Here is a 25,955-nt window from a genome sequence, read left to right on the forward strand (position 1 = left end):
ATTGACAACATTTTCTTTTTTACAACATAATTATTTGATAATTAGAATTTTCTGGTTCAAAGTGTCCAATAAGACAGAGTGGGCGAATGAGCTTGCAACCACGCTTGTGATTTAAGATCATTGGTCTTTGAAGTGATCACAAACAAAGAAAGCGTGATTAATATCATTGGTCTTTGAAGTGGTCACAAACAAAGGAAAATAAACTATTGTATTTTGGATTCTAAATACATGTGAAACAAAACGATTATAGTCATTTTAGGTATAGCTGATTCTCTCTTTTTTTTTAATACGAAAACTTATATTAAAAATCAAACCGGATAACTAGGATAGAAGATCGGATTATACGTTTGATTTGAACAAAATTTTCCAAGACTATAGATTGCTAAGAGTAGCTTTGCCCATCCACTAAACCAGCACGTTCGCTAATCCGTTTTCAGTATTTCTAAGGATCAAAACCCGTTCTCTACCATTGACGATAACCACGGAGATGTAAGGTTCACCTCATTGCTTCAGATGTCAGAAATTTCTATGTCGTCTCCGGAGTAGCTAACTTCCGATGATCTGTTCGAGCCATGTAATTGTCACCGCCAGTACACACAAAAGCTATATAGCTGATGATGCACGTTTGGGTAGAGCACCGGACCAAACAGGCATGCATGGCTTGATCATGGGAAACAGTAAATATATATATTCATTGTTTGACTCATATATTCCACACCATGAGGCTTCTACGCATGAAATCCCTTGGAGAATGTGATAAACTCAATCACAGAGCTCCTCGAAGAAGAATCAGATCAAACGGAGTTCAAATGTAGGAGTTATGCCATTTACAAATCAGGTGATCTTCGGTTCTCACTAATTCAGACATGTGTGCATTTAATGAAGGGTTGCATTGACCAATCTACCTCAATTTCATCAACCTTGACCAGTCTTCATCAAATTCCACGCCTTTGACTCATTTATAATATTCTAGTCAATGTTATTTTTTTCTATGCATTATTTTCCCTAATTTATTTATGTATTTTCTTGACCACAAGTAATATAAATATGTAAACTCTTTTATGAAATAAAACACATCAATTTTTCTTTTCTTTTGAAATTTTCTCTCTTTATTCTTCGTTGAACATCTCTTGTTTTTTGGTGTGGTTACCGCCAAGTAAACGCCTCTTTTTCGTTGAACATGTGCGTCATATCAGACAACAGATCGAGTTTATCCTTTTATTGAACCGGTGCATCACATCCGACAACAGATTCGCTTCAGAAATATTAGCAGCCTTCTGCAACTATTGTGTGACCCTTCATTCCATCAGTTATCCTTCGGAGTTCATATCAAATTCTTACCGGTCGGGTGATCCTAATTTAGGATGTATCAGCTGATTCTCAAATTTAAAATATGAATCTAAACTATTAATCCGTCTCTGAAACTGATCTTTAATAATATTTTGTGAATTATTCTGGTGTTTTAAAATAATTGATATATAAAAAACCATTTTCTTTTATTAAATTTATCAAAATATTTTTTTTTGAACAACTGAAAATTTATCAAAAAATAATTTTTTACCCAGATTTGGCAATTTTCTGTGTATTGTACCGAGGGAACTCTGCAACATGAACGGGCTATTGAGTTTCCAAAAAAAAAAAAACATGTACGGGCTATAACGCATCCGTCAAATTCAAGGTACACAAAAGTTAATTGCTTGTTCCCTTGCTCTTTATTTTGTTTTTGTTTTCATTTGTTGCTACTTCATACTATAACAGTTTAATGTTTATGAATTCTTTAAACGGCCATCTGGATCAAGAATTTCAAAATCGTAGTGTGCTTATACTGTTCACTGAAAAAAACATTGAATTCAAAGTAATCTCACTGAAAAAAACATTGATTTCAAAGTAATCGATTTGTTCTCAAGTTGTAGATTCAAGTTAAGGATTGATTCTTGACATACACAGTTTTTTTGGCTAAAAGATTTTTCAAACCATTTTTTGGTGATTAGTTAAAATAGTATCCGTTTTATATTCACTAGAAATTTGGTGAGTAAATTAGACTATCGAACCATTCACTTTTGGTGTTACAAATTCGGATCATCCTCCCCCCCCCTACATTTAACTATACATATCGCTTTAAAATATATAGTTTTAACTTTTTTATTTCTAAGTAAATTTGATATAGTTTATAAAAATATAATTTATCTTAGTCAAAATTAATAAACAAGTAACCATTACAAACAAAAATTTGTTTTCCTAATATGCGATTTGATTTTTTAATTTTATATTAATGTGTTTTTTTTACAACGAATGAGTATTGTATCACTCAAGTTTAAAGTGGTCTAAATAATTAAACCATAATATAAAAATCAATCAAACAAAGCTTTCTATAGAAAAAATTGGCAATGTTAATCCTAGTTAAATAATCAGAAATTCCATTTTGCATGAATGTGTTAGAGTGGTATGGTCTAAATGTTAAGATTTATACAACTTTTTGAGTTTACGTTGTTGTGAATCACAGCTTATTACAAAGAAAGGAGAAAAAAGAGGGAGGAGCAAAGGAAAGAACAATCTAGAGAGAGTAGCATTAACTATAAGGGGAAAGAAACCAGAAATATAGCTCAAGCAATGAAGGAGAAGGAGCTGTAGCAGTAGACCGAGATAGGGAAAGAAGGCGATCTACCATCGCACGGTCACCTTTCGGAAAATTGTCTCTTGAGTGGATGATACTCCCATGAAGATGCGGTTGTTCCTTTCTCGCCACAGGATGTAGATGATGACTTGGTTGAGCAGCTTGAGCACCACTCTAGTACGCGATGCATGAGGTCCAGACAGTTGCTGGCAGAGAAGAACGACGTCAGCTAGTGAGGAGAGCCTTGATGCCAAGTACCTGCCACAAAAACAAGTCTAAGCATATTATTTTTACTGTAAATTTACATGTAAAAGTAACTGTAAATTCATAATAGTACATGTAAAAGTAACTGTAAATTTTACTCCTAGCATATTATTTTTATTTTAATATTATATTTTGTAATGATCAGTTAGTAAACAACACCAGTTTTCCTAATGCGGTGGTTTAATTAATAAAATTATATTTTAACAAAATAATAATTTTTACTCGGTAACATATTATTTAAATGTTATGTTCACTTATTTTATTTTATACTTAAAAGTAAGATTGCTATTGAAATAAAAACTAGTTATTGTTTTTATATCTTTACTACTGGAGTGGCAGTGGCACGGTTGAAATCGAGCTCGTTGAAATCAGTATTACTTTTTAGTTTAGTTCATCGTATTTTTGTTTGCTTATTTTACTGACTAAAAAGCCTTATTTTACCGCTAGAGAATCTAACGACCCTTACAGTTAATACAAAACAAGCGTCAATTTTCATTGATCGTCGTGCTAGGGTTTTAAATGTCAAGTCAGAAGTGTTAATATGGGGACGTGACGTCTGAAATTTAACTGGGACCGTTTCTACTAACTAACTAAGCTTTTAAGGATCTGTCATTTACGTAACTGACAGACAGATACATCCAATGAAACCTCGCCACCTGCACGTCCCACTTCTAAAAATCACAGACGTGAAGAGAAAGAAAAGCTTTGTGGATCCGTGGTACTCCTACAGCTTCTGTGATTTTTAAGATAACAAATCTAAATCCACTGAATCTCGTGATATGTGATGTGAAGCCCAGCCACTTGACCCAAACTATTTATTCTTTCAATTAATAAAAATAAATTGGCACAAAATCATTTAAAGTAAAATTATCAACTATTTTTTTTAACCATGGGGTTCCAAAGACTTTCTAGACTAAAATAACTTCATAATACCTGACGCTTCATTTTTTTTACTATTTAAGATAGTTCGGATGGCCAAAGAGACCCGAATCCAGGACGAAACTTACCACTAGACCAAAACAAATGGTTATCAACTTAAGTATTATAAAGTTAATGTATACAATCATAATTTTACTGTTGACGCTTTTTATAAGTAATTTAAGGGTATTTCCAACCTCACTCCATTTTCTCTTTTAAAATAGAGTAAAAGTGATTATTGAGCAAAGAATGTTCCAACTCCACTATATTTTTTATTCCATAATAAAATTTATTCCATAAATTGAATAATCTATTTTTGTTTGTTCATTATTCTATTATGAAATAAAAAATGGAGCAGGGTTATAGCATTTTACTCTATAATCACTTTTATTCTATTTCGGAGGAAAAAGTAAAATTTTACATTGGAGATGCTTTAATACACCCAAAAACATCTCAGATATGAAATTAATAAATTACTATTGTTCAGGACAAAACTAGTTTTGTGCAAAAGAAAAATTGTTACAAACTTTCGTTGACTTTTTTAGTTTATTTTATGTGGAAATCATATAAAGTACAAATTAACATAAAATTAGAACACATTTGATAGTATATATCTATATAACATACGTGTGTATATGTTCTGTGTGGGTAAAGGTTGGCCTAGGACTAGGAGAGAAAGATGGGGCAAAATAGAACTAAGTCTAAAGATGGGTCAAATGGAAGACATAATTTAGACTTTAAATATTAGAAAAAATCTAAGCTCTTTTGTCCCATCTTTTGGCTTCATGAAAGAGACCACAAAACGTATGATATGTGTAGCCTTAATCTTCTCCACATGTATATGTAACCCACACACCACGAACATATATGATATGTACACAAAAAATATTATTGTAGAACAATAAGATCCAATAATAATATTTCGTGAGTATTTATTGTTTTAAAATTCACTAGATTCTGATCCACCATTTTAAAAGGCGGATATATTTTTTTAACTTTTTAAAGAAATTTGTTTTTTATATTTGAATTTTAATTATATTTATGTTTAATATTAATTTAATTTAATAAAATTTTGGTAAATATGTTAAATATATCAGGTTGCATAACTATACACTTGTGCCATATGTATTTCATAAATTATTTTTAAACTTTATTCATAAAATTTACAACATATTATATTTTTAGTAGTTACCTAATATAATTAGTCAAAAATATTTGTATCCAAAAAACTCGATTCAGAATCAACTCAAAATCAAAATCTAATACTTTATTAGACATTGTCTATATACTCGAATGGTTTTTAAAATATTATATCCAAAAACCAATATCAAACACAACCCGCATCGATAACCGAGTAAACTTATTGAAAAATGTTAAAAATTAATATATTTTGTTATATATATAACAAAAAAAAATATATATATATATATGGTTAATATGGTCTTTACTAACTTTAAGTAAAATCATATCTAATATAAAAAATTAATCGAATAACTTATTTAGAACCCGTTGTATTAAAAGAGTTCATATAAATATTTATTTCTATTAAAAGTTCACTTAAACCCCGTTAAACTCTATTTTAACATCGTGTGCTTTATCAATTGGTAAACTTGATGTTTGTGTAAAATATTTCAAATTTGAATAAAATAATGTCTGGTTGAATAAATCTCAATTTGTTGAACTGAGATATAAGTTATGTTGTTGTATTGTGATAATGGTTTTTAAATAATATATCAAAGTTTGTTATAGTTAGATATCATATTGAAATAATCGGTGAAAATAGTATATGTTTTCTTTTGTAATATTAGGGGTGAAAATAAAAATTGAAACTACTATAAGTGTTTTATTTTGTATGTCTTAACAAATATAAAGTGTCTATAATTTAATAATTACATTTTATACTTCTTAACCGAGATTATGAGGAACAATTAATATATGACTATAGAAGGATATGTCAGTGATGTAACTGTAAGGATACTCTCAACTTAGGAAGCGTACAAAAAATTCATGCAGTTAATGAGTTCGATGTAGTAATAAAAATATTGATCGATCCATTTAGTAACATATCACTACAAATAAAAATATATTCTATTTAATCAGTTCAATGCAGTTATAAAAATATGGATCAATGCAGTTATTAACATATCACTACACATAAAAATATATTTTCTTAATTTAATCAGTTCAAATGAAATTATATTTTAAGTTAGACATAACATATGTCAACTTGTCATGTTGCTGTTTTAATAGAATAGAATAGATGTTTGAAAACCTATAACAAGATATTATAAAAGTACAAATTCAATGTATTGACAATGATAAATTCCATACTCTAAGAAAAAAATAACAAACATAAAATTTTATAAATCCAACCGCTCTCCATATTTTAAAAAAAAAATTAAAATGAATTATTCCGTAACCCCAATTAAGCATCCCAACTAATGGCAACCGCTCTCCATAGTTTGTTTGTAAAATTTGTGAATTAATCATAACTTCCAAATGTTTTGTTCATCTGTTTCTATTGTTGTTTACAACTTCATACATGCATTAACGAATTACGTTTAAACTCATGTTATAATATGGCAAAGGCATCAATACAACAATAAATCCCTGTCAAATATTAGACATAAGAAAACACAGATTTTGGTTTTTGTGTAAAATTAGGTAGTTATTTTAAAAACTAGTTTTTAGGAAATCATTTTTAGCAAAATATTGATTGGCAAATAAAGTAGTTTTTCAAAAACAAAAACCAAAAACCATTTTTAAAACTACAAACAATCAACCTCTATATACAAGGATTGATCACATGTTTTTCAATTCTGGAAATTACTTCTTAATCTTTTGTGCGATCTAAGTTTTATATTTTTCAGATACATAAACCACATAATTTTCAGACACATAAGCCATAATCAAACCAATTATTAAGATCACTAATTTGGTTCTGAACATGCATGTGAAATTTGAGTGTTATATAATAAATAAAAAAGTAATACATATATAGAGAAATATTATATTGACTGAATCTCAACATTATAATAAATATTTAATTTAAATCAATTATATTTTATGGATGTTATAAAAGAAAGATAATTAGGGTTAATCGCATTTTTTTTATAAATAGAACGTATTAAAAATAGCAAAGTAACATAGCCAAGAAAGTATTATAAAATATTACAACTTTCACCTATTTGATTTTCTCCAAGCCATCTAGAAGAGCTTTTTTGTGCCGGTCCGTAGTACCTAACTCAAAAGACAAAAACACAATTCAGACAAAAAAATAGAAACTGAAAATCTCAAGACAAATATAACTCCTTGTCTGAAAAACTAAAGAGAATCCATTTCTTTAAGCCTTCAATTTAACATAAATAATTTTCTTTTTAAAAAATACATAGAGTTAGCATTATAAAATAAAATACAAAGAAAAGCAAATTATACCGTTCCAACTTTATGAATCAGTTTTTTAAGAACAAGAGACAACAATGAAGAAGGTGCAGACACCAGCAACAGCCCAAGTAGGCGTCTGATTAAGCTCTCTCTGTTCCACTTTTTTCTCATCCTCCGCCATAACCACCACTACCGAAGCAAAGAACCACCAAACACCATCCGAAACAGAGAACTGTTGATCTCCATCATACTCAAGCATTTTCTCTCTTTTTTTTCCTTCAGACCAAGTTCTTTGTACCTGCTTCGCTACTTAAACACAACAAGTAGTGGTGATAAGGAGCCGTCTTAGAACTCACATTTACGGAAACTGACAAATGCAAAAACGAAAACTGTCTCCGGAGGTTGTAGTATAGATCACCCTAAATATGTTGGCATTGAAGTTAACTTGGAGTTTAGGAATTTTAGTTCAATATCTCATATTACTTCTACAATGTCCTCTCTTCCACTTATGGAAGTTTCTGTAGTCACATAGCTCCTAGGGTACTTTCTTCCTTATATATATACGCTGATGTACTCTCTGTTAATACATACTAGAGCTTGATATGCACATCCTTACGGGTTTGGTTCTGACCTTTTTATAAATTGTTTAATGATATTTTTAAATATGTAATTTATTTATATATTTTTAGGTTCATACAAATTTATCCAAACCAAGAAAAATTTAAATTAAATATTGTCCGAAATTTTTAATACCGAACATAGTTTAACTTTAAATCCAAAAACCCGATACTCGTAAAATCAATCTCTAAAGTATACTTGAATGCCTATGTCATTATGCAAACAAATAAAATAATTTTGTTGACCGGTTTGAATTCTTGTCACTAATAGAGTAATTTCATTTAAACACGTGAAATTATTATGGTTCATACATAAAACAAAAATCATCAAATTATTATGGTAAATATAATTAATGAAGCAGTCCGAAAGAGTTAAAAAAGAAATGTAAAATATGTAATAAAGCATTTAAACGAAAACAATAAATGAACTGGTTAGAATTAGTCAAAAATGGAATGAAAATCTGTAAGAATCCACTTAAAATTAGGCAAGTATTATATTGTAGTTTAATTTTAATAGAATAGACTAGGCGTGGTTGTCCATGAATTCGCAGAAATATTATATTGAAATAGATATTATAGATATACAATGTCATAAATTTTCAATCATAATTAGAAACATTAAAAATATATTTTTTAACTTCAAATAGTTTGATAATCAGTCGTAAAATTTCCATAAATTCGATGTAAAAATAAATGATGTCTATTTAGTAATAAAAAATAGTTGTGGAATTATATATGTGTTATCATATTAACTTCTCCAACGCATATTATGCATCTTCTTCGGTCTTTTCTTATTTTCTCGTTATCATTTAATTTTTTATATATTTTGCCAAATATTTATTTTTCTCTTTAAATATTAATACATAACATACAATCAATGAACCAAAAATCAATCTTAGATTTTTTTTCAATGATAACATTATCTTATTCATTATATTAACTTAGATATAAAACATTTTTTAAATCAAAATTCTCACATGTTATCACATGTTTCTATAATTTTGACAATTAGTTACCATAAAGTATTATTTTTAATATCATTTAGACTATTTGGTAAGTGATATTAATTAGTTCTAGACTTGTCTTTTATTTTAGATCTAATTAAAAGAATTAAAAAATAAATATTTCTCAACCAATCAAATTATAACGATTTTTTATATCCTCCCTATAATTGACACCTAACCAAACGTCAATTAAATGACTTCTCATTTAATATCTCATATATATTAAAAGAGAAACATTGTCATTTAATGTTTTCACAATGCAATAGACACGTGGCAGCCTCATATCGATTTCATTTTGAGTATGATGACGTGTCGATCTCATAATCATTTGACAATTAATGCATTCACATCCTAATTTTTTAACTCCACCGCAGAAAATTTAATGTGTTTACACTAATTTTTTTAATCAGCTTATTTTTAGGGAGATGTATTCAATTTAACATTTGATGTCATTTGATTTTTAATGGAGTTTTAGGTGATTTTAATAAGTTGCAGAGATTTAGGTGATTTTTGTTAAACTACTCTAGAATATCACCTAAAACTATGAGATTTGGGTTTTAATTTTTTTAACTAAGAAACTCCACCCAAACACCCTAAAATCACCTCAAAACTTTAAAACTCCACAATTTAAAATAGTTTCAATAACAGTGGATTTCAGAGTACTTTATGAAATGTCAAATTCAATAACAGTGGATTTCAAATGAGTTTTTAAAATTCATGTTTGAATAACAGTGGATTTGTCATTTTAATACAAATCACCTAAAACTCTCGGTTGAATACACCCCCCTTAGTTTCTGCATTTTAACCTTTGTTTTATTGAACCGAAATTCTCTCTGTACAATTACTGAATAATATCATTTTCAAAGAAAAAATTACAAAATAATTAATATTCACATCAACTAAAATACTCGAATGAGAATGTTTTTAGAAATTGAAAGTTTCATATATTATCGAACTTAGCCATGGTTGAGGCTTCTGTACACAAATGAAATAAATAATTGTGATTATTTATGAATTAAGAAAATTGAAGTAAAAAACACTATATACACAAAGTCAGATCTATAGTTCAGCCAATTATGATTTTTCTTTACGGAATTTTTACATTTAACAAAAAATTAGAAACATAATCATATTACTAAAAAATAAGAAATAAGAAAAGCTTAAAAAAGATTCGTGAAATCGATAGAAAAACAGAATTCAGGTGCCAAGTGTAGAGATCACATTATATTCCACGCACATGTAACATTTTTTGCTCGATTGTATCGTGTTTTATTATATTTACCAAGATTTTTTATAAGAAAATACACATTAGTGGTTATAGACTACGTCAATTTTACAACATGTCCAAGAATATTAACATAACGACCAACCATTTTATTGGTATTATCAAAGAATATAACAATAATTATGTATGTTAAATAATCCGAAAATATTTGTTTGAAATTTAATTTATTTTGCATTATATTAGCGGAAGAAAATAAGTCTCGGTGAAATATATAGATCTGTAGAACCGGACTAGATTTCAAAGTAATATAAAATACAAACTAAAATTTATTAAGTACTAACATGGATCTAAGAGTTTAATATCCATTTAAACAGACCCGAATCTAATACAAATTAAAATATTTTAGATACCAAAAATATCTTAAATTGCAATTATATATTCAAATATGTTAGTATTTTAAAATTATATCTATTAGATATTCAAAAAATATGAAAATATCTAAAAATTATCAATATAGTCACAAATATATATCTAAACATAACAGAAAAATGTTCAAAATACTCAAAATATTTATTTTCTCCATCCAAATATTTAAATTCAACTATTTATATAAATTTAAATATTTAGTCTTACATTATTCAATTCTAATGTTTTATATTATTTTATTTTCGTATTTTGAAGATTCTAAGTATATTTGAATTTTTGTTGAAAAAATACATAATTCAAATGGGCATTCGAACTCGAATCTGAACTGAACCCACAATGATTTAAACCAAATCTAAACCAAAATTTGTAAATATACCAATACGATTTAAATTTCTAACTCTAAAAATCTTAAATCCGAATATATCAACTGAACCCAAACAAATATATGAATGCACATCCCAAAAAAAACTACACAACAAATTATACAACAAACAATAAATAATCTAATAAATTATTTTACTATGTGCACAGCGCAGGTTACTATCTAGCAGTAGAATAAAAGATAAACATCCGGCATTCTGCAGACTTTCTGCTACATCCCAGTGAATCCTTTTACTTAATTCTTCATAAAATGGATCAAGAGTTATTTAGCGCACCAAATCCAAACCAAACAACTTTTAAATCAAGTGGGTTCAGTGAAAACGAGCCAAGTTAGAAGAGATCTAAATAGACAATTGTTTTACGTGTATAAAATATTTAGTAGACAAAGCCTTAATTGAATTATCTGAATTTAACTATACTAGAACAAATATATCAATAATTTCAGTTCAGTTTGACATAATCTATAGAATTTTAATCAACAGATAATCTAGTCAAATTGAATTATATTTTAGTTTCAGTTAGGGATTGGTAAAAAAGGAACCTGGAGATGTGAACCGAATTAACCTAAAAATAAGCATGCGTCTAAATATTAAAAATACTCAAAAATTGTAATAAGTAATAAATATCTAAAAGATGAATAAGTAACTCAGTTTAATGTATATTTTTGATAGTTTGATCATAAATTTTCAAATATATATTTTGAATTTTTATAGATAATTGTGGATTTAAAATATTTTTGGATAACATAAATGGATATTCAAATCCAGACGCCAAACCAGCAAAAGCAAATTAATCCAATATTTTATGTATAAATATTTGAATGGAGTTTTCTTTTTGTCTCTTGAGGAAATCTCCACCCAGGAATCCCTGAAGGTGGAGTCGAACCTTGGTGCCTTGGGTGCCACTTAGCCACTAGACTAAGGCTGACCTGGCATCTGAATGGAGTTAAATTTACTTTTCAGAAACCTGAATCCTGTCTGAAGCCCGAGGAGACAAGGAATATAGCAGTGAAACCTTATCATGTTCCGAAAATATCCACAGAATCAATTACCTTATTAAGTCATAAACCTATGTAACTTTATTAGACCGCCTGGTTTATTTGAACTTGTTATATTGTTAGTCTAGATTGTTTTGACAAAAAAAAAAGAATTGGCCACTAAGTTTGGATACATCCAAATATCCTCTATACATTATCTTAAAGATTATTTTTTGAAAAAATTTACTTATATATCATTATCATATTGAATTTAAAATAAAAGTAATGGCATGGTTTAGTAAAATGACATCATGACTTCTATCTTATATGACAAGTACGATTATAGTGACAAGAATTTTGATTTTAGAAATATTTTTAAAATAATATATTACAAAATTTAGTTACATACCATTAACATATATATTCTTAAAACAAGATAATGAAAATTTTAGCTAAATACTATAGACGTAAATCATAAACATAATTATTATTAAAATTCTTAGTAAATACTATAATTGAAAATATAATTATCTATATTCTGTCAAAAAATAATATATCTTAACAAATACAAAATATTTTTTGACTAAAATTTTATTTTTAAAAATATATTTTTATCTATTAATTAGCATAAATATGTGATTAATTAACTTCTTAAGTAATTGAATTTATTTTGATAGAGATGCTATATAATACAATGGTTCTATGATTGATAATTAGCTTATAAGATAAATATAACAAATGAGTTTAAGCGATCAATATATTTTAACCAACAAATATATAAAACACAATCTATTCAAAATTATATTCTTAAATATAAACATATTAACGTAAAAATAATTTTTTACATATTTTTTATTTTAACTGAATTTCAACTAAAACCTAATTAAAATATTGTAAAACAAGTGAGAAAATTAAATAAATACTTATTTATGATTTTTGTTTCTATTTTTAAACTAGTAAAACACAATTTACTTTTGTTTAAAAAAAAATGTTTGGCGCAAGAAACAATCTAGTTAACTTTGAACTACCTCGTTTTTTCTTAAGTGTAAATCCTAAGTAAAATAACTGCAGATATTGGTGGCAGCTGAATTTACTTTATCTTACAGTATGTTCGAAGAGTACAACTTTAGCAAATCAAATGTTCCAAGAGTACAAGTATATACGAATCTTTTAATATCATATTTGATAATACCACAAGTTCAAAGAGTGCAAGGGTTATTTTTAGGAATATTTTCTTGGCGACAAATATAACAAATATAACAAATGAGTTTACTTTATCTTACAGTATGTTCCAAGAGTGCAAGGGTTATTTTTCTCCATGCATGTAAAGTCGCCAAGAAAATATCACGTAAAAATCTTTTTAAACACTAGAAAAACGTTAGGAAGTGAATGTTGTTAAACTAACAGTTAAGTTTTTAGGGAAGTTTTGTTGTCAATCTTTTTCAGTTTCTGACTTTTATATTACAAATTTTTATGTGTAAATGAAGTCAGGTATGATTACAAAATGTAAAATTGCCGTTATAACTATAAGACTATTTGACTTTTAAATAAAACATTTTGTATTTTTCAGGATCTAAATATAAATTTTACCTACTAATGATCATAAGAACTTACACTTGAATTTTCTTCGAATATTGGTAACTACTAACTACCAGATCTTTGTGCTTGTGTACTTTTGTCATGATGCCTGTATAACATATGTCCATATAGTTTTGTTGTTCTTCTTTTTTTTTTTAATATAACATAGGCTAACAGTTAACTATATTTCTAATATAAGACAGGGATGCACTTCAACAATTAAATCAGTTTTTAATCGACCTTGAATTTTAGGAAATCGTTTAACAAATTTCAACTCCTTACATATCTTAACTAGTCAAAGTGATGTAGATACACCTTTGATAATTAGAAAACATAACGAACCAAATCTTACAACTCAGGGACTAAACAAGAAATCAAAATAAAGTGGAGTTTCTCCCCAAAAAAAAGTCAAGAAGCATGTAAAAGACATTGTTAAAAAAAGATATGACTTTTTGAGTTTGCAATTTGGAGATAAAGATAATGAGATGGAAGATGCACAAACTTTTCTCATATGATTTTTTTTTGCCACTGAGTCCGCTTCGACATTACACGAACGAGGATTGGAAACTCGAAAGAATTTGTTTCATTACTCAGCTAAACGATTGATTTAAAAATTTACAGTTTGCAATACTACAAGAAATATGAGTATTGGTAGCGGTTCGTAGTAGCACGAATTCGCGAACTGCTACCAAAACTAATAAAATCTAATTTTAATTTTTTTCGTAGCGTTAAATTAGTGCTAGAAAAAAATTTCATCAAGCGAGAATATAAAAAATGAGAACAATAGCTGGAAAGTGTTTTTGGAGGCAAAATTTTTATTTTTTTCCGCTATTCTTAGATTCCTTTTTTTCTCTACGGTTCTTCGATTCACATATTCTTCTTCGTAGATGGCCATTCTCATATCGTCCACTCTGTCCTCCTCGAATCTCATCTATGTGTTTCCCCTTTTCTCAATCTCGAGCTCCGACCACCACTTTCTGGTCTCCACTCACCCCCAATCGAACACGGTCACGGTGGCGCCTCTTGTCCCTTTTCACAATCTCGAGCTCCGACCACCACTCTGTGGTCTCCACTCACCCGCAATCGAACATGTAAGTGTGGCGCCTCTTGTCCACTCTGGAGCTTCACCGCCGTGTCTCTGCTAATCAATCCGCCGTGTTCTGCTTCGCAGCGGAACAGGCTCGCCGTCTTCGTCACGTCGAAGCTCTCAACCGATAGCACCTGCTTCAAATCAAGCTTCTCTGGCGCGTTCTTGCTTCATAACTGCCATCACCGTCTTGGGTTTGTCTTTTTGAGATCTTGTCATCTTCATCCTTTGACTCTAGTAGTATGCTTTTATGTTGTTCGTTTGTCTAAATCTGAGAACTTTTGGTAGTTTTTGTTGGTCCCTAACCTTGTGTGAGCTTTTGTTACTATCTTAGTATGTAAGTATGAAGAAAACATCTTGAACTACTTGTTAAGAACTGAGCTTGTCTTGTGTCTGAATCGCATTGTGCTGTCGCTGTACTGAAACTGAGGTTTGATAGCTGTGGTGAGATCTTGTTTGGTCTTTCTCTGATCTGAGACTTTCGTGAGAGTTTGGATTCTTAATTTTCTTTATTTGTGTTATTGTTCATTCTAAACTCTGCATTAAACATCTCCTGTTTGTTTTCTAGTTTCAGATGACAAGGATTATCTTGCTTGCTTCTAAGTCTGACACGGAAGACCGTGATAGTGGTTTGTTTCTGTATGGGTTGTTCTCTCATCTTCCATATCTCAATTCGATAATACTTTTCCAAGTCTTGAAAGTCTCTGCCTTTGCTCTGTTCTTGTCTAAAGTTTGTCCTTTTTTCCTTGTTCTTGGCTAAAGTTTGTTCTATATGCTCTATGTCATAATTTTAAGTCTTTACTTGGCTATAATTTATGTATTTATTCAGTTTCTTGTCTGTTTTGGTCATGAAGAACAATTGACTAAAGTTTTTGTCTTTGCTATGTTCTTGTTGTGTTCTGACTTCTAGTGGCGGCTTCGACTACGAATAAAGATGTATCTAAACTGCCAAATGTGCCAGTTTTGGACCTAGCCGAGACCAATAATCAAGCCTCGAGTCATCAGTTTGAAGGTAATATGAGAGTAACCGACCAACCAAGACCACAAGAAACTTAAAAAGGGTGACTTGAGTATGTCTTTAAGACCACGGGAAGATGAAAATCTTGATTATGACAGTAATGCTGGCTCTTCAAGCTTCGAGTTCCACAGTGCTCGTGGTGAGCGTTCGAATCAGAGTCATGCTTCAAGAGCATACCTTCGATACAAATACCATCAAAATGGGTTCTTTGCTTAGCAATTGGCTTATCTGTTTTGATACTTGGATCAGCTTCTTACTTGAGATTAAGTTCTGAAAACTTGAGTTTTGTTGAATATGAACTCTAGAATGTTATGCTCATTTTGATGCACTCATGTGTTAGCTGTTAAGTATCTTTTAATGTCGTGACAATGTGCACATTTATATCATAAATCAACTTCGTTTCAAAAGTAATTGTATTAGATGTAAAAAATCATCATTATTACAAAATAGTTGTATTTTAATTTATATGTTAGATTGTAGATTAAAGGATAAAAATGATAACTAAAGGTTCTAAGAAAAATGATAATTAAAGGATACTTCAAACCCTAAAATTTAACCCTAAACCCTAAACTTTAAATATAACCCCTAAACTTAAATGTTTTTTTATTTAGTCTAAAATCTTAATCTTAAATTAAAATTCTTAATATGTTTTTTTTTAAATATTTTGAAATATTAAATCAAAACCTCAAATCCTTAACTATAAACCTATATATATCATACCCCAAAACCCTCTAACTAGATATTTTTAAAACTCTAATCTTTTACTATTTAACTTCAAAATTAAATTTAATATCAAAGTCTAATATTAAATCTTAAATATAAACACAAAACATTTTATTCCAAACCCTAAACTCAATAATCATTTTGTTAATCTTATATCATTAATTTTATTTAACTTAAAAATACTTATAAACGTGAAGCTAATTATTTTGTTAATATTATATCAAATTTAAATTCCAAACTTCAAAAACTAAATTTTAATTTTACACACTAAGTCTAATACCCCAAACCACATACTTCATATTAGAGTATGACCTTATATGTTTTGGATCTTTAATGGAAAAACATATGATGTTTTATGATTTACTTGTATGTTATTAGAGTATAAACTTCAAACCTTATTTTCTAAACCATAAACTCCAAACTCTAAACCCTAAGTACTATACCACAAATTAAACTTACATTATCAGTTTTATTTAACTTAAAATTGCAAAAAAATGTGAAACTTAATCATTTTGTTATTATATATCATTAGTTTTAAAAATTTAAATGAATAAATTAATTGAGAAATCATTCATTTTTATATAAAAAACTAGTCAAACATATAACTACAATCAATAAAATAATTATTAAACCAAATAACAGTTTTAATAAATTGAGCAATCTTGGCCATAGATTGACTTTAATCAAATGGCTATTAATGAAGTTTTTTAGTTATCCTCGTGCTTCTTTCCTATTGGTCAGTTTTTTCAAGAGAAAGATTGCTTTTCCAAGAAAAAAAAAATTGCTATCGATCAATAACGTAACTCTACGCAGATCACACTCTTTACCGTTGGATGAGTTTTAATCTAACGGACCAAATGTAATTTAATTCTCTGCCTTTCTTTTCGTCTCTTTTTTTTTTCGAGGCATCTCATCGGTTCCCATCCCATCTTTTCTGCATCTCTACAGATCTCGAGCTCATCGGTTCCTTTCCTCTCAATCTCGAGCTCTTCTACTGATTCGAAGTGTTACTCACAGATCTACTGTCTCGCTTTACTCACTCAGAGAACCAGATTCGTGTCAAGTCTGAAGCGGTTGAGTTTGAAGCCTAGATTTCGTGTCCTGGATACCTTGTAAACGTTTGGAGCGGTTTAGTTGTTTAAAATTTCAGACTTTATTTCTGATGGATTATTTTGAGTTGTCGTATGAATGTCTTATGTTTCTTATTTTTCTTTGGTGGTAGCTTCATGGAGAGCTCGATACTGGAAGAAGACAGATGAAGAGGACGACGGTAACGCCGGTAAAAAGTCAAGAGACTTGGAGAGTTACGCAAGCTTTGTATACCTCTGCTTACTGCAATTTTTCATCTGAGTTTGATATTGGGCTGAGCAAATTTGTTTTTTTTACCTACAATTAGATGGAGTTGGAGTCGAGCAAGATTTAGAAGAGAGGAGATGGAGTTGATTCAGAGGCGAGGGAAGAGAGACATGAGAAGCTTGAGGGAGTTAGTTCAGAGACAATGGCGAAGTTACACATAGACACAAGAAGGAGGATGGAGTAGGAAGATGACGACAGAGTAGATTTAGGTTTTGGTTTAATCTGTTTTGGTTTAGTTTTTGGTTTAATGTATTCTGGTTTATTTTTATTTTTTTATCCTGATCTAGTTTTATATTTATTTGTAATCTAATTTTCATTAATAAATAAAATTTCTTTTTTAATTAAAAATTAATTTTCGGTTTATTTTTAAATATATATTCTAATTAATTAATTTAATTAATTTTGATTAGTTAATTTTAAATATTTTATTTTAAATTATAGCATTATATTCATGTCATCATAAAATATTTTGCAACACTAAAAAAGGGCAATGAAAAATTAAACTACAGCACGGATAAAATGTTATAAAAGATTATTGTATAGTTTATGATTAACGCTACAATTTATATTTATCATATCTCGTGAAAAACGCTATGATATATAGGGGTTTACTATAGCTACGGCTGTCAGAGCGTTTATAAAAACGCTACTAAATCTCTATAGTAGCGTTTTTCGTGTGCTACTAATACTGATATTTCTTGTAGTAAATGTAACCATCGAATTCCTTGATTGTCTATAACGATGCTTATATATTTGTTATGCGTTTACAGTTGGATTCCATTGGATTAAAAGTCACACCACATCCATGTCTAATATATTCACCGAGGCAGTACACAAAATAAGGGACAGCTACAAGCCTACAACTATATACAGATTGGCACCACTAGACCTACTTTTATTCTTGTAATGAACTTGTAATATATAGTATAATTCTTGTTTTATATATATATATGTAAATTTGTAATTCAACTGTTGTATGATGTATGTGTATTCTTCTTGAATCTATTATGTGGCCACTGGCCATGTCTGCGCATCTGCTGATGTACCCAACACTTTCTCGCGTCTCATTATAGTCGAAAGCTATCTTTCCCATGTCTGGTAAACATACAATATTTTCTTTTGTCCAGTTCTCTATCCAAGTAGTGATTAAAAAATACGGTGGATTCTTTTTTTTTTTGTGAAACTATTATGGTGGATTCTGTAAGCAAAATATTTATGTATCTGACGATTTCATGTTTATTTCACGTTATAAGATCTTCTCAATAGAATCACATGATAGTTTTATATTATGATTGTTTGAGTTTTCAAGGATACGAAGCTGGTTCAGTCCAAATACTCAGATGCTTCAGAACATCTGAAATATAATGTCAGTAAAAGAGAATTTGATTTAAAGCTCATGAAAACTAAGCGACAATGATACATTTTTAAGAACAAAACTTGGATTCACCCCCGTGGTGAACTCTCAAATTTACTTCAAGTGTTAGCATCAATTAAAGTGTCATGTATGATTAGTTAAAAAAAACAATTTTTTTTTTAAAAAAAAGAAAGAAATGAAAAAGACGTCGACTAATTTTTGGGTAAAGAGATATTTGAAGAGTTTAGAGTTTACCCAAAGATTTAGGGTTTATCCATGGGTTTAGGGTTTATTGTTTAGTGTTTAGAGTTTATCCAAAGATTTACGGTTTAGTGTTTTGGGTTTACCAATTTCACAAACAAAGCTTTCAATATTCTGTGTGGATGATGAAGAATCTTTCAATATTATGCGTGGATGATGAAAAAGAAACCATAGATGACGTTAAAAAAATTAGTCGACGTCTTTTTCACCTATTTATTTTTTTTTTAATTTTGTTTTCTTATTTTTACTAATCCTATATGATACTTTGATTGGTGCTAACAATTGAGGTGAATTTAAGAGTTCACATGAACCCAGTTCTTGTTCAATTTTTTAAACTGCTGAGGAAAATCATTAAATAAATTAGTTCTCTTTTCTTTTTTATTTTGCTGAGTAATGAAATGTTTGTTTCCAAGCATATGTCTTTATGCGTCATTCAAAAGGTAAAGAGTAAAGACAACCCCTATTTTTTCAATTTCTAAAATAAATTTCTTTGAAAATTTCCCTTCCTGATTTGCTTATTAAGCACCTTGCTATCTGGCTAACGTACTTTAAAAACTCAAATTGGGTATGTTGATTACATCTGGGTATGTTTATTATAAAATTTAAAGCTTATCAATACAATCCGAACTTTAAAACTTCAAATTGGTTAGGGCCTAGGGGACATAATGTTTATGGAGACATAGAATCTAGTATTATATATTCCTATTAGCCAAAACTAATAAAAGTTGCAAAACACTTTCAATTTAAACCAGCTAACTTTAATCTAGTTGTTACCGTTATATATATAATCTGGTCATTTATCTTTATATATTAAAAGAGAAGTTACAACCTCAATTCATATGTGATTTTTTTAAAAAAATGGATCCTCACTAGAAATCAGTTACCATTCATTTATTATTAATAATATGACTTAATAATATATCACTCCTAGTATAACCATCTATTACTACAAAACCGGATTGATTAACAAACTGATATTTGATTCCTTATTATTATTTGATTTCTTATTAAATGTAATCATAATATGATTATAGGATGATTGCTCTCTAGGTGATATGGCGAGGCAAAGACTCAAGTTCTTCAAAGCAGTGGACTGATGGTTGATTCAAAGAGTTGCGGAAAGACTCCTTGACACTTGTAGATGACTAGATCGGATATGACACACCAACTTAGACACCTAGAGGTTTTCTGGATATTACGCACCAACAAGATCACTCAAAAACTCGTAAACAAGTTTAAGAGAGAACTAGGTTTTAGATAAAAGATGATTGCATAGAAAGAAGGCTTGCGACAAGTTTAAATAGAGAGAAGACTTGAACAGGCTCAAGTTGTCGAGATCATTAAAGGAAACATGTTCCCTTGATACTCAAACAAAGACCAAAGACTTAGTTTAAAACATAAAAGAGTTTGCGAAACATAAAACATGAAATAAAGACTATAAACTAAAGATAGCATAAGATAGATATGTGGTTGGTCCAAGGCATCCGAGATGCACCAAAGATACATCATCTAGGTGATATGAAAGTGAACTCATGGCCTCATTAAAAACCTTAGTTGGAAAACCCAGTGAGACAAAACCAACCAAGAGAAAAAGAGTACACACAAGCCACTTGCCTAGATTATGATCAGCTTGAAGGTTTAGCTTAAAGTGTGGTAAGTGTGTCTTGGTTACTCAAGCTTCGACCAAGACAATCTTCTTACTTCCAACAATTTCATGGAGTTTTCTTGTCATTGCACGAATCATGGGACCTTTGGGAATTGCCAAGGCATCTCCATCTTCATCCTGCTTGTCTTTGATCTCCTCTTCTCTATCTTTACCAACTTGTTGGTCCATGATCACATCAAATCCTATTATTAAATGATATCTGAATATCAATTCAAATATTTATGTATATAAAATGAAAATCAACCCCCGGACAGTTGTGCGGGTCGAAATCTAGTATATAAATTATTTTTCATTAGACATGTTTGGTTATTGGCTAGTAGATTCCACATAACTTCCGCAGATTCCTCAATTTATAACGTATGATTTGAGTTGGTCAGCGAATTTACTCAAAATAATCTCTGTTTAAATTATTTAAATAACCATTTATTTTTCTTACAAGTAACAAATGTTATGAATTTGTTTCAGAAAAAAAAGAAGTTAAAATTTCTAGGAAATAAATCATCAAAATCAGTGACTTTGATGCTTAAAACAAAATTTCAAGATTGGAATAGATTGAAGTGACTCCGCTAGAAAAGTTTATAGCCTCATTGTATGTTGGAGCTTCAAAGAGATTATGTGTCAATGGTCCCAAAAGTTGAAAAACAAAAAATTGTTAGCAAAAGCAAATGGAATAATATGTTTTATTTATCTTATAAGGAATTATTGGCTCTTAAGAAAAAGGAGGTTATATATGCTATATGGAGCATCTTGACAACTTTGATTTTATGTTGGATTCTTTGATTGTAACCAAAGATGTACACTTTTGTGCCCACTCCTCACTTTCGAAACTTTTGCTTAATTATTGGTGAGTTTTTCTATTTTTACATTAAAAAATTATTTTATTTTTATTTCTTTTGATCATGATGACAAGTTTCATTCACAAATCGTATATATTCTCTCAAAGGTTTTATGTGAGAAGAATAATCATAACATTCTTTTGTCCATTTCCTCCAACTTTCAGTGGACTAGCTTTCTTCTTATCCTTGTTTCCGCACTTCATTGCGTTTTTTCTCCCATTCCATAATCTGAATCTGAAATTTATTTTGTATTCTGAAATGTTTTTTCCTTATTTCTTTTGTACATGAAAATATTTTTTTTGTTTGTTAACTGAATGATTTTTGGAAGCAAAACAACTAATTCCATAAAAGGATAGTATCAACAATTAATCTAATTTCTACTTATAACAAAGTTTAAGACACAATCTTGATTTCACCTGGCCAAACAGAGCAGCTTACTTCTTGATAAAAATAAAACTTATGACTAATGGATAACCAACTTCTACCACCAATATACCACAAGCATTATTATTTTGAATTGTTTGTACATATAAAATGATAGATTGAGGGATGTATGAGCCAAAATTCAACTAATCCATACGAAATTTTAACGATGATTGATCCAATCTCAGATTTTCTAATGAAATCTAAGATTTAACTTTATTATTTTCTCAGCAAACAACATCAACATCAACTTCTACCACTATACAATACAACTGTCTGGTTGTTATTTCCGTAGCAAAAAAGAAACTGTATGGTTGTTATTTTGAAATGTTGGTACATATGATCCGTTGAAGGACATAACTAGTTTATAAAGCGGTGATTTACGCCAGCAAACCATATGATCCGTTTAAATTCGTGTAACAAAACTAACAAATTGTCACCATTAGTCGAATCACTAAAGTCTATTTATTGGTATTATAATAGAGCTTTCGGAACAAATCCAAAGCCCACATACTGAACTTCGCAGAACAGGCGTGGACAGTATACGTTACCCATCTTTCTAATGGGCTTGATCCCTCACGGCTAATTTTGTTTTTGGACACTTAGCAAACAAGTGTTTCTTGTTGCGCAAGAAAGAATCCTCTTTTTCTTTTGATTTCACATACATCGATTTGATCTAGGCCAATAAGTTTAGCTTCATGCTTTACAACGTAGTCGTTGGTGCTGAAAAGATTCAATCTCATTAAACCAACCCTATAATCCATCATCATGACCACAAGAGGAGGGTCCTTTGATTCTTCTGCTGCTTTTACTTGATGAGCAAGGTGCTTTTTTGCAAAGAAGTCACATCTGGACAAAGTGTTCTACCTTTTGCAAGTAGATCGGACATGTCTCAGAGATGTCACTGGAATTCGACAGAGCACCTCTTCCTCCATATCCCTTGGAAGATCCGACATCTTCTTCTTCATCCAAGCAGAATCTATTTAACCCAAAACTTGTCCTTCTTGTCGGGAAAGTTAGGTCAACGTTCTTTTTTTTTTGAAACGAGAGTTTCTTAACCAAACAAGGGTTTCTTGTTGCACAAGAAAGAATCCATTTTGTAAATTGCCCAACAGAAATGCTTTGCGGTTTATTGATGTTTAAGGATAAAAATAACCCTAATCTCTACCTAGTTTCATACTCTTTGTCTGAATAAAAACAGAAGCACAGTAATGACTTTGTCTTCTTTCTTCCAATGTCACTTCAGAAAAGGTAACAGCAAGTACTCTGCATAAAACAGCTGATGACAACAGACATGAAGAAAATTATTAGTAAATGGTGTGTGATATGATGAACTTGAAAAGACTCGGGGTTTAATAGCCAAATCTAACCTTCCAAATGAACATATAGCACGAAGTTATTTCGGTTTTGCTACTCAGATCTACAGACTTAGCTCGAGTCCATAAGGTTGTTGCCAGAATCACATGACCCCCAACCTACACAAAAACCAAACAAAACATGAAGCCTTTAACACTTTTTTGTGCAGTAATTTGATGTGTAGAGAAAGATTGTTACCGAGATGACTTTGCTCCATATGAAAGGAGACGTGGCTCCAACTAGAATAGCAACAGCGTAAGCCATTTGAAGTAGTGAAACACATGTCCAAAACACCTTTTTTTTTTTGCAAACAAGTATCTCAATTTTTAGCTTTCAACACAGAGTCTCTATTACAAGTTCTTTAGCTTTGGAATCTTACCCGTTCCTGACCAAGAGTAACAGAAAATGATCTGATTCCAAAGATCTTATCTCCTTCAATATCAGGTATATCCTACAATATAAAACCAATTATACATTCAAAACTTCATCATCTCTACACTAGCTAGTAGAATGCTTCACTTTGAGTTAATAATCATTTCCATCTTTGTTTACCTTAAACAAGGCAATAACGACAGAGAAGAAGCTCATAAACGCGGTGGCGAAAATAAGAGGCCTGGTGAACATGACTGGTCTTCCAAACACATGGGTCTGCCAACAAAAGTTCTCAACAGCTTTGGCAAATGGAACACTTCAAAAGATATATAAGGAAACTAGTTTTAAGTTACCTGAATATGCAGATAAAAGGCGATTTGAACTATAATAGCTCGGACTGCAAGGATACACATGGCTGCAACCAATGCAAATCTTTTCCACCTTAAAAGTGGCAACTGTTTTTAATAGGCCAAAAAAAAAGGTTAATAAGAACTTCAACATCAGCCAAATCACTAAGGTGAGAGAAGCTTAGCTTACATTGATAGAGTATGCAGTACCAAGCATGAAACTCACAAAAAGTGCCCAGAATAGTGGCCATGAACCAACAATCCACCCCAGCCAGAAACTCTGTAAGTTTGTGTTTTTAATTTTTAAAATTAGATTTATATAAATGTTTCAAAAGTGTGTGAAAAAATGGCATTCTTCATACCATGATGGAGAAGGAAGCTACAATCGCAATGCCGGTTTTAACAGAATATTCCCCTGATGCTAACGGAAGATATGGCTTGTTAACCTGCAACAAAGAACCACATAAGAGTATGATCTAAGCACTAGTGAAGATGATTTGATCTTGGAATCATAAGAACAACACAGAGAGACATGTTACCTTATCTATTTCAACATCAGACAACTGATTGAGTCCAACTATGTATATGTTCATCATAAGAGCTGCAACAACAGCCTGACAACAAAAACCCAAAATTGTTCAAATAGACAAATGAAATAGCATTTTTTTACTGTTCAATCATACACCATGTTACCTCCAAGATGCCGGTGAAAAGTAATGGCGAGATGTCAGAAACCTTCTCTACTGCTAAGAAAGATACAGATAAAATGCTAAGTACCTGCAAAAAAAACAAAACCAAACACAGAGATAATGTTATTGTAATCTGTAGAGATTTATGTTTTATCAAGAGACTGAGAAACGTTTCTTAACTGTGCCGATAACTGTATGTGGCCTTGAAAACCTGTAAAACGCATCTAAGGAGTCTCTAAAAGAGTTTGGTTTGCTCTTAGGGTCGAAAGCCTCATCGGGCTGACCCGTAGTGGCATTTGCTTGAAACCTTGACTTATGTCTCGAACACAAGAGCAATGATGAAGATTCTTGACCTTCAAGCCTAGTAACAAGATTGTTCCTACTCTTCAGTTTTGCAATAACATTACTCGAATTACAACTCAGGACTCGGTTTCCTGCAAAATAAAATGAATAAAGACCAAAACCTTGACTAGTTTCCAACATACATTTGTCTTGTCTTGTAGACTGATATGTGTAATCGAATATAAGCAATTAGGAAGCTAATTAAACCCTAAACGCACCTGGTAAAGAGTGGATCTTTAGATTCTGCTTCTTCCAGTAAACTCCACCACCAGCTGATACATTGCATTGCATATTTGCATGCATGACAAACAACAAAATTCAAATTAAATCCCAGAAAAAAACAAGCTTCTCTCCATACTGTGGTCTACTTCAATCTAATAAACAATTCAATAAAAAATCAAAGCTTTTTTGTATGGAAGTGAATCACAAGACAAAGCATTAAAAGGAAAAAAATAAAACAATAAAAAGGAAATAGATCTGGAAGAGATTCTAAGGAGGAGTTACCAGCGGAGAGGAGAGAAGAACTAGAGAGCAGAGACTCCATGAAAGCTACTTTTTTTCTTGGTTCAGTTCAGATATCAAAGACCAAAGAGATGATCTTCGGGACGCAACAACATGAGAAACGATGGAATAATGAACAAGTCGGTCGAGAATTTAATAAATAATTAGTGTCTCTGTTGCGTGTTTTTATTAATGATTGACCACAAAAAACTTATTTTTAACTTTTGATGGGAAATG

General features: G+C 30.3%; 1 protein-coding gene and 1 long non-coding RNA gene across 2 annotated transcripts; one reads left to right on the plus strand and one right to left on the minus strand.

The window, feature by feature from the left end:
- The first annotated feature begins 16,922 nt into the window (after nucleotides 1–16,922).
- LOC130496954 (uncharacterized) lies at nucleotides 16,923–17,919 on the plus strand. Its single transcript, XR_008936038.1, has 2 exons — nucleotides 16,923–17,327; nucleotides 17,438–17,919. It is a non-coding gene; the product is annotated as an uncharacterized LOC130496954 (long non-coding RNA).
- A 5,208-nt stretch (nucleotides 17,920–23,127) lies between these two features.
- Nucleotides 23,128–25,955, minus strand: LOC108807240 (homogentisate phytyltransferase 1, chloroplastic). The gene is made up of 13 exons (XM_018579500.2): nucleotides 25,722–25,955; nucleotides 25,436–25,489; nucleotides 25,056–25,309; nucleotides 24,880–24,963; nucleotides 24,726–24,800; nucleotides 24,549–24,632; nucleotides 24,377–24,466; nucleotides 24,193–24,294; nucleotides 24,020–24,115; nucleotides 23,847–23,918; nucleotides 23,666–23,761; nucleotides 23,482–23,586; nucleotides 23,128–23,390 (listed from the first exon to the last, which is right to left on the minus strand). Exons 1-13 carry the CDS (start codon nucleotides 25,759–25,761, stop codon nucleotides 23,349–23,351), a joined length of 1,194 nt encoding a protein of 397 aa, XP_018435002.1. The 5' UTR covers nucleotides 25,762–25,955; the 3' UTR covers nucleotides 23,128–23,348.

Source organism: Raphanus sativus, chromosome 6 (genome assembly GCF_000801105.2).
Source record: "Raphanus sativus cultivar WK10039 chromosome 6, ASM80110v3, whole genome shotgun sequence".
In the NCBI taxonomy this organism is placed as follows: domain Eukaryota; kingdom Viridiplantae; phylum Streptophyta; class Magnoliopsida; order Brassicales; family Brassicaceae; genus Raphanus; species Raphanus sativus.

Excerpts from the sequence above, each read along its gene's own strand:
- LOC108807240 (XM_018579500.2), bottom strand. The coding sequence starts at position 25,761 with ATGGAGTCTCTGCTCTCTAGTTCTTCTCTCCTCTCCGCTG. Across the intron at positions 24,467-24,548 it reads TAGCTTCCTTCTCCATCATG|AGTTTCTGGCTGGGGTGGAT; the intron begins GTATGAAGAATG and ends ACAAACTTACAG. Across the intron at positions 23,762-23,846 it reads TTACTCTTGGTCAGGAACGG|GTGTTTTGGACATGTGTTTC; the intron begins GTAAGATTCCAA and ends AAAAAAAAAAAG.